This window comes from Schistocerca piceifrons, chromosome 3 (assembly GCF_021461385.2).
Source record: "Schistocerca piceifrons isolate TAMUIC-IGC-003096 chromosome 3, iqSchPice1.1, whole genome shotgun sequence".
Lineage (NCBI taxonomy): Eukaryota > Metazoa > Arthropoda > Insecta > Orthoptera > Acrididae > Schistocerca > Schistocerca piceifrons.
In genome coordinates, this window is record NC_060140.1 from 911,946,927 (window position 1) to 911,957,421 (window position 10,495).

General features: G+C 34.7%; 1 protein-coding gene across 1 annotated transcript in view; it reads left to right on the forward strand.

The window, feature by feature from the left end:
- Positions 1 to 10,278, forward strand: part of LOC124787878 (protein O-GlcNAcase) — a 158,150-nt gene extending 147,872 nt beyond the window's left edge. The window contains exon 16 of the mRNA XM_047254854.1: positions 4,902 to 10,278. Coding sequence (XP_047110810.1) covers positions 4,902 to 5,032 — 131 coding nt within the window. The 3' untranslated portion in view covers positions 5,033 to 10,278. The remainder of the gene's footprint in view (positions 1 to 4,901) is intronic.
- The last annotated feature ends 217 nt before the right edge of the window (positions 10,279 to 10,495 follow it).

Sequence of the window (10,495 nt, forward strand, 5' to 3'; positions counted from 1 at the left end):
CAGAACTGAAGCCGAAAGTGTCTTCTTAGTCTTTTTCAGTAGATAGATTATGCTCTAAAGCTGTTGCTAGCTGTTAATTTTTCAACCTCAGCTTTTTCTCGTCTGTCACTTCACATCTATTCTCTTCTTTTGAGAAGCAGGAAGAGCAGTCCGGGAACAGCAATGGAACTACACCTGGCTTCGAACATCATTTTTAGAAGGGGCATTTAATAATTGTTCTGTCATTTTATGCCAAATTTGTGTTTTCCAAGGACAATCATCCTTCTGAAAGTGGGTTTGATATACTTGTAAATAAAAATGAGTATACTCAAATGTGAAACATGGGGAAGGCACACAAAACACACACATAAACACACACACAAAACCTGACAGTAGACACAAAATGTTCCATATAAGCTATTGAAAGAAAGTAATGTAATTACTACAAGAAGTGTATTTATGTAGGTATCAAAAACACTTCTTTGTTCTCCTTAACTATGGCCTATTTATTTTAAATGGTAGTGTTTTTATGGACTATCTGTGAGGTCCTTTTGCTTTTCTGTGTTTTAATTATTATTTCAAAGTCAATGTGTTAACTCATATACACAAAAACTGACAGTGTGAAGAAAGCTGAAACATTGCCACGTAAGTGCTGTGTGGTAGCAGAAACATATGCACACAGTTATTTTCAAACAGTTTAATTGTATACCTGAAATTCAGAACCAGAAATTAAGATAATTTGTTGAAAGAACTGATAAGTTACACACAACATTTTACACATGTGTTCAAGGACTTTTTTGTGTTTATATCTGCTGACAGACTATAAATCCTTGAAAACAGAAAAACATACCTGTCTTTCCATTTGCTGCATTCACCTACTCATGCATTTTTCCCTTTTGGGGAACTTTGTCAATATCCTTAAAGAAAAATAGTTAGCTTATTTGTGCATCGTAAGATCAGAAGCATTTTTGACTCAGTGCTATGCAGTGAATTACTAACATGAATTTTGAACATCATGTTGCTACATACAGTCAAATTCATGGGAGATATGCTGATTTGATGGCTACTATTCTCTTAGTTTTCATTTACTTGGTAGACCTATATGAAATTTCTTGCCGTTTTTCATCAGGCAGCTTACTGAAAGTTTTTGCAGCATAAACCAGAACTGAATACTACAGCCAGACCAATTTGTGTTATTAGCAGCAAATACTAAAGAGGAAATGTGCCATGTGAACGTAAGGAAGCTTATGTTCTCGAAGAAGCATCTGCAGAACATTCAGTTGTCAGATTTATACAAATTTCTGCTGCTTGCACCTGCGCAAATAACAAATTTACGTAATGTAAACAAGCTAATATGGGGGGGGGGGGATGTCGCAAGCCGAGAAAAGAACCATGCCAAACTGTACTTTTACTTATTAAAATTAACCTCTTTTAAAAACTTAAACAAAACACTTGAACTTGATTAAAGTTATTTCTGTGAATCCATGAGAGCTATCCTCATTTCATCCTCCAGAAATTTAAATACAATAATTTTTGGGCCTCCATCATAATTTCTTCTAGGAGATGGCACAGAACAATGAGACAGCTTTTGGTAGTAAAAAGATCATCATAAGTTGATTGAACACACACAGATTGTCCATTCTAGTGCACGCAAGGTAAACAAAATCAATCATGTAGCAATTATTCATGAATGAGCACAATTACGACAAATAGCATGCAGTGCGAATGTTTACAAGCTTCTGTTGCTGACGTATGATGCCATGTTGTGACATCACTCACTACATTCACAGGCTTTATTTTTTTTAGGAGGTGCTGATGTAGTACATGCCAGCAGTCGCTGCTAGTGTGATGTATACTAAAGGAAATAAGTTAACATGGCATTGGAATGTACAGCTAGAAAGGCAAATAGTGAGAACCACTCATCAGATAACTTATTTTGCAGTATTGCTAAAATACATGGGACTAAACATATATTAAAAGAATGGTACTTGTCCGCCAGGCAGTGCGAAGACCTGTTTATGTCCTAGTGGGTTACAACAGGATGTCACAACAGTCCACTAGCTATCTGTAGCTAATGTCCATTTCATTGAAAGAAAAGCATTGTTTTCTTGATCACTGCATTCACTAAAGTAAATTCATAAAATCTTTTCCTACATTCTTAACTGTTTCAGTTTTCCAGAATTGATATGATAGCTTGGTTGTTTCATCTTTGTTGCTTCTTTTTTTTTAAATGACTTTTTGTGTGCAAAATTTGTATTAAAATGTTAAAACAGAGTATAAAGTTACTGAGTGCAGTTGGGGGAGGGGTGGGTGTAAAAAATCTGTAGAATAAATCACTTTTAATAACAGCTGAGATATGAATGTGATACTGTAAAGTCCTGAGTAGATTACAAATAATGAATGGTTTAAAGGTAAGAACTTGAAGTATAGTTGAGGCACTGAGTGGCACATAAACAAGATTTAAAACATTACTATAGGGAGCTACATCCTCCACTCCTGTAATCGTCATGGCCTCAGTCCCAGAGAATCCACTGTCGCTGGACTCTCCCATCCAACAATTTCCTCTTCCTCTGTCCTGTCATCCCCTCCCAGTGCACGTCCTCACATTGTCTTTGGCGTGCGCTGATTTCCACCAGCCTCTACAATCATGCCAGCCTATATATCCGCCACCCCTCCATCCTCTATTTCTAGTCAGCAAACTAGCCACCTCCCTCCGAGCCACTAGCTACCCACCCTCAGTAACTCTCCCTGCATCTCTCCCCCCCCTCTCCCTCCCTCTCACCCTCCCTATCTCCCCCTCCTTCCCTGTCCATCTCCCTCCACCCAACACCTCATAGGGGCACATGCGTGTCTCTGCTCACATGCGCGTACATCTGTGCGCGTGTGTGTTTTGTTTTACTGTAGGTCATCAAAGGCTAAAATCCGAAAACAAGCAAGTTCTCTTCCTTTTGTGTGTGCCTATCGACAACTCCACACCCCTGTTTTTCAGTGAGTGGTCTCCTTCAGTCCTAAAGAATTTGAATCATTGTTAAGCTTTCAGGCAATGTCTTTCTTCACAGCCAAATAACAAACACAAACATACAAGCAGCAAAGTGCATAAGTTATTTCTGAAACCGTATGGAAGCTCAGCAACAGTTTATCTTGCTAAGGTGTCTGTTGTCCATCTAATGCCTTAACTAAACGGCAAATTATGGCCTTTTGCTTATTCCATAATTTTTTAATGTGTTATTTAATGTTTTGCTTTTGGCAGTTGTGTAAAGTCTGACTATAAAATAATGAAATGCTACTATTTTTATGAGACAGAGAAAGGTGGCAGCTTCCTTAGACCTAAGGAAAGAGGATATATATTAGTATAGTTCAGATTTTGTGATGGACAGGCAAGTCATTAAAGATATTATCATCTTAATAATGGCTAATCAGTTAGAAATAAGGAAAGAGCCTACAGTGGACATACAGGTATAAATCATTATTGTCATCATCATCATCATCATCATCATCATCATTATGACCACCATCAGGAGAGCTTCAGTTGGACCCTTTTACTTATCTTTAATTAAGGGACATACTCACAGCAGGTGGCGTAAATATCTAGATGTGGAATGTGTATGTTTTGTGGTTGAATGAGAGTCACTCCAGGTGTAAATTAATTTTCATACCTAGTTGACTAAATTGTGTATCATTTTAAAGTGTGGACTTTTAGAACGGTGTTTATGGTTTTGAATACTTCATTCCTGTCCCTGGAATGTAAAGTAGAAATACAGTAGCTACAGAGTGTTCTAATTCAAGGGGTTAAATCTCAATATCCATTCAGAAGATGTCCAATTATTATTATTATTATTATTATTATTATTATTATTATTATTATATGCCCCCTGGAACTTAGTTTGTTGCCATATGAATTTAATAACATCTGTGATATATTGTCATCTTGTGAATTCAAGAATTATGTGTTATTTTAAATAGCTGCCTTTTGCAAATAGTATTACTGACTACTGATGTTTCAGTAACATTTGGCGAAATATTTAAAAGATCTCTAGGAATTACCAAAACTGAGTGTGTAAAAATTAGAAATTTTGTTTATCATTACCAGCTCTTTCTGTGATGTGATTCAGTATAATTAATTCAGATCTCTGATATTGCCTGCTGTTAATGACTTGGCATTAATACTGTAATACAGTATTGCTAGTTTTAGGTTAATGCCCAATATCAGATGTAGTTACATACAGAAATTACAATTTGGCACAACTAAAAATCCTAAAACAAAAAATAAAAATATAAATTTTAAGTACACTATAGACAAAGTAAAATAGCAGTTTTGCTGGTCCAGTATATCTTTTTTTTAAAAAAAATGGGTTCACAACTCACTATCTTCATTTGTGTTTTTGGAACTTGTGGCCACACATGGAGTTTCAGCTCATTTGCACTCAGTGAAGTTAGAGTCCCAGAATGGCTTATTCTCTGTTTACCATAAGAAATCAATGAGAGGATGAATACCTTCACCAGTGTCTGAAATATTGAATAGCAGTTGTGAAGTCTTGAGTGGAAATACATCTTGCTGTGTGTCATGGGTCTTGTGGAGAGACAGTATAGTCTTCAATTGAGCAGTACTACGATGTACTGTACACAACTTTACTGAAACAGTCATCTGTTGAAACATTTGATGTTTTTTTTATTGGCCTTTAAATGTTTTTTTAATTATAATTCATGTGTGTGATTGTATTTTATGATGAAAACAATCATAGAACTAGTTATATTACTTTAAATTAATCTTTACTAAGTGATATTCAGCAAGCAGTGTGTTGTAAGTCTGATTGTTTGGATGCAGTAATTGATGGAAATAGCAGTACTTGTGTTAATAAGTTATACAACACAACTTACATGTGTTTTGTTAAGTGCTAAAATGTCTGTGTGTTGATTTGCAGGTTCGTTTGGTGTCTATGTTCCCATTAATTCAAAGGACACTTATATGTTGGAGTTTTATGGTAAGTTAGGTTTTCTGGAATTGCATCCTGGACTGAATCCTGAGATAACGTATCTTGGCCGTGTCTTCTGAGTGAATGAGACTCATGACCCTGGACAGCTCTTTTATTAATAGAGCATGGAATTTGTGCCTGAGGTAATGGCTAATGGGTCACTGTTATCACAGCAGATCTCTCCTTTCATGTGTAAATGTAGAGCTGCTAATTGACAGTGGATGTGATTCACTACTGTTGATAGTGGTTATAACAAAGAATGAGGGTGTCATTTCTACAGCAGCTGATATGAACTTTTAATGTCATGGCTGCACAAAATGTCACTATGTCGACAGCATGTATTAGACAGTTTGTGGAAAATAATTAAGAACTCTTCAGCTAACAGCCACATGTATCACATGTAGTTGTTACTGAAGTGTTAGTAATTGTGTGTGTGTGTGTGTGTGTGTGTGTGTGTGTGTGTGTGAGAGAGAGAGAGAGAGAGAGAGAGAGAGAGAGAGCGCGTGTTGTGCTCATGTACACAAATGTTCATGAGACCATGTATTTAAAGGATATTCGTAAATAGTTTATTTCCTCACATGCAGAGAGAAGAAATGGAAATATTGCAGTCAGTCTTAAAAACCTCCTTTCTGTTAGATTGTTGAAAGAGGGGTGAGTGTGCAGTTTCATTTAGCATCAGTATTAAATAAAATCTTTTTTTGGAATTGGAATGTTCCAGTAATGCACAGTTTAGTGTAACGTACCTTGTATTTGTTGCTGACTGGTGTCCATGAACTTATATGAAACAAATGGATAACAGTGATTACTGGCTTAATCTCATATTTGGACAGTGGTACTTCACAGCACATCTTGTGGTGCCAATTTGTATGATGTTACTTCTTTTTATGTCATGTGTTGTTCTTTTGTCTAGTCATTGACTTCTCCTGCACTCATTATAGGATGCACTGTATGCTGTGAAACACATTGTGATATCATATATTTCTATTTCTTGATATGCAAAATGAGCAGAAATAATATAGAAAATTTTCAGTGAAATTTCTGTATTCCAGCTAGTTATTTTCAGAACATCATGGACACACATTTAAGCCATATGCAGGCTGACTGTCTTGAGAATAAGTGGGTGGCGAACATGTAAAATAATAGCCTCATAAGTGGTGAATGTACAACTTCCAGGATGATCTACATCCCAGAAAAAATTGAAGATATACAATGTGTAAAATATTTACTGTAGTAAATATTTACTGTAGTAATTTTGTTAAGAAGTGGTATGTGAACATTTATGAACATGGAGAATAGTTTAGCTGATAATTATCTTGTAATCAGCAGTCAGAGATTCAGTGGAGAATTCTGTGATGAAATTTCCTCTTTGTTGTAGTGAAGGAAGTTACATAACATTATGCATATAAATGCTATCCTTTTCTGATCTCTGCCTGCTGTGTGCTCTTTGATTTTTTGTGTGGACATTTGTACGTGTATCATGTATTGATGTCTGACAACAAAATGTACAGTAAGATAACTGTTGTAAATTTGTATTAACTAATACACTGCCATTGATGACTGCTTTTCGTTTTCTATTCAAAGCTCCGATAGAACTAATGTGTCTTGTACTTTTTTAATTCTCACCCATTTTCTTCAGTGACACAGTCTATTGCTGAAAATAAACATTCCACATTGCTTTGCTGTTGCAATATTTATTGAATAACATGAACTAACTGAAGAGTGATAGAATTGGCTATTATTTTGCCCCCATAAAATAAAACTGAAAGCGTTTCTGTCACGGAATCTCACTCAGAGAATTCTTTTTGTTAATAGTTAACTCGAGAAATGGGGACGACAGTGTAATATGTGTTTGGAGCTGATCCATTGTGTCATTGGTTTTGTTTTCTTTGTCTCCTCTCTGTGAGTAACACTTGTAATTGTTTTTATCCACTTCATTAAACACATACTTGATGTTTTTAAGTTAACTGCTATAGGCAGATATTTTTGATAGAAACACTGATTGGAGATAGAATGCCTTCATTACATCAGGAATAGAAAGAACTCTTGTGGTTCTTGTCATATTAGAATATGTAGCTTTCTTTCCACTGGTTGTGAACATTCTGGTTCAGAGTAACAGAACAGAAGAAAGCAAAAACAGATCAACCCCATATTCAGTCTCCCACCAGTAACCCTATCTTTTTAGGGAACCTTCTCTCTTAAATAATTGAAATATGGCTGTTAAATTTATTCCTAACATAAGTTATTACATAAAGCCAGTTAGAGTTGCAGTTGGTTTTTGTGTGTATGCACAACACAAAAAAAAAAAAAAGAAAATGGAAAATTGATGACATCATAGTATTTTTAAGTAATCAGTAACTCAATACATGTTTTCTACTACCTTACAGGTACAGCTTTCAAAACATCTGCAACATATTTCACAGCACTGTAGTAAGAAATTTGTGAAGACTTGTGACAAGTTCAGTTTCTCTGTTCCTTTCCTCAGTATTTGTATGTGAGTAATCCTGTTCAGTTCAGAAGCTCTCCCTGTCTACTACTAGCACATAACTGATTAGCACCTTTGTTATTTTAGCATCAGTTAAAGTTTCTTCCATTTACGAATGATGGCTGTTAGAAAAGACTTACTGAAATTATGAATCTTGCAAATGGCATACTTAAAGAATTAATTAAATTGTTGGTGATAAGGATTTAAGTAGTTTGGCATTGCCATGCCATTGTTCGTGTATGCCATGGTCTGCACAAAGTATTGTTGCAGGACAATGTGGCAAATCTGTAAGCTATCTCTGAAGCTTCCATTCAAGTGAATTTAGCTGCAGCCAGATCTGTCATCTACAAAGATTTTTATGACATCTGAAAGCTGAGGTATAATGTTTTTATTGGTTAACGTGAAATGTGCAACTCATTTTCGATCATGCTGCCAATAAAAATTATGTTGGCTTGACATATTTTATTGATACAGTTTGCACTATATTTTCAGTTTTTATTTTTCCCTTGCCTACAAGCAAATAAGCTGAACCTATACTCAAATTGTGAAACACTTAATAAATGGAAAAACAGCCATAGGACCATAATGTTCACATTGGTTTACTTTTTATTTTGCTGTAAACCCTGTGATAGTGAAAATAGTATTAGTAAGTGTAGTGACTATTATAATTAAAAACAAATAACACACTCACTTTGCCTCAAAAAAGTGGCTAAGCCATTTAAGAAATTTTTATGGACTTTATGTTTTGGAACTTGGGTCCTCGTGAAAGAGTAGACAGACAGGTAGTTTTATATATTAGAAGATAAAAGCCAAGCTGGTCAGATTTTAGGAGCTATTGATTCGTGGGCAGTGCAACATTACATGGAAAACAAGTTTTTGCTGATTGGTGGAGTATCATATTTCTTTGTAATTGATAATTTGAGCAGAGTGACACTGACACTGACTGTCTGAGGTGTTCTAATATCTTTGCCATGACTGGAAATGACGACGGATTCTTAATAATTTGTAACCTGAATCAGTTATTTGGTTTCATAACACCTATTCAAATTAAAACTAAAGAACTTCCCAACACATTAATTAAATTCATTGCTTAAAGCTGTTTGTTGCAATTGAATGAGATGTATTGTTTCATCAGTCACTTTGCTAGTACAAACCTGAACCAGTCACATAGACTTACTTAATAAGAAGTTCTTTACTGTGTACGTGTAGCGAACTGTTATTATATTATTGTGTTTATTCTAATCAGGCAGTGCCTCTCAGTACAAAACAGTGACCTGTTCTTAATTTCTTTATTAGAACAAAGAAAGTAATTTTTTGATAAAGCTCAGTCTTTAAAAAGCACTTTTGTCAACACTACATTGCCTCATTTTATTGTTTCGCCCTATGTACTGCTTCATAAATTTGTTATAATTTTTGTCATCTTCACTGAACTGTTGAAATGTGGATGGTTTACATACCTGTCTGTTGCCCAACACTTGTGTTATAATTATGGTACTTCATTCCCAGTAGTTGGTCATTGATTTGGAATACAAACCAGACTTGTAAGGTTGAAGAAGAGCAGTATGACTGCTTTTTTGCTATCAGAGAGTTGTATAGGTATCAACCTTGTTTTTAAGTAACAACCACCTTGGTGAAGCTTTGGAATTGTTTGTTGAAAGTTTCTACGTGGTAAAGGCTGTTTCTTAACCATAAAAACAACAGTTAACTTCTGTTGTAATGTTCTAAGAAAATTATCCCTCAAGTTACCTTATTTCCAGTGTGAAACACAGTCCCCCCTCCCACCCCCCAAATTGAAATACACATGAAGTTTTCACAGAGAGTAGATGACAGAACTGCAGCTCACTTTTATCACTGAGCTTCCAATTGTTTTATATTGTGGTGTTAAATTGTGCTTTTAAATTGTGCTTCTTCAGTATTAATAATTTGAAGGGTGCTGAACTGATCTATTGTAACTGTGGTAACTTATATTGTTTTTTGAATGATTGGGATCAGTAAAAATTGATTTTTTTTTCATGATTTAAATACAATATTTTGACATTCAAAATATTTTTTCACTTTTTGGTGGTAACTGATTTTGTGAACATTATTTCTTTGTTTGAGAGAATGCAAGTTTATAATATCTTTTTGTACGGTGAAGTATTGCACCTACGAGAAGAACAGTGTGATATTAGTGTTAGGCTGTATTGAATTTAAATGTGATGTTTTAGTTTGCCAGGAAGAATAATTTATGTAGTACTGTTAATGTAAAAAGAAAAAAATATATATATGTATGTTCAGTGTGCTATAGTGTCTCACACCCATAGCACTTCGTTGACATGTCACAGGTTTAATTAAATCTGTTGTTTTACATCTACTTTTGTTTTATTACAAATGCGAACTGTTATCGTATTTTATTTATCTCAGAGAATTGGTGGAAAAATGATTGTGTGTAACTCCGTGTTTTAGAACCTGATTTACTACATTGACTGAGGATTTCCATTTCCATAGCAAGCTAATTAATGTGTTTTAATTTAAGTGGAAAATACTTATTGTATGGCAGTTTTTCATTTTCTCAGTATTTATGTATATGTTTTTTTCCCTTATTTTTCATTGCCGCATTCATGCTTGAAGAGTAATCTCTTTGTAATAAGACTGTGATTATTGTATGAACCATATGCACATTTTATGAGTAGGCTGCACATGGCCAAGTCTGTATTATTCTAAATCCAGACATTTTATTTATATGATTAATACATCTGTCTAAAGATGGATATAATATTTGTATGAACAATATAAAACTCTGTGAGTAAAACAGATTAAGAGGAACAATGATTATCTTGTATCAAATAAAGTTATTGTTTCAGACATTGAGTACTCTTACTTTTGAATTAGGCTACATGATTCTCTAGTAGAAATTGTGTGCTAGTGGCCTATAAGAAATAGCATACTGAAAATAACCAGATCCACATAAAAATACAGTCCACAATGAATACTAAGTAAATAAACAATTAAGCTTCCTACAAACTCTGCAAACAGTGCAGTAATGTTTTGCAACATTTGCTCTACAGGTATCTTTTAGCAT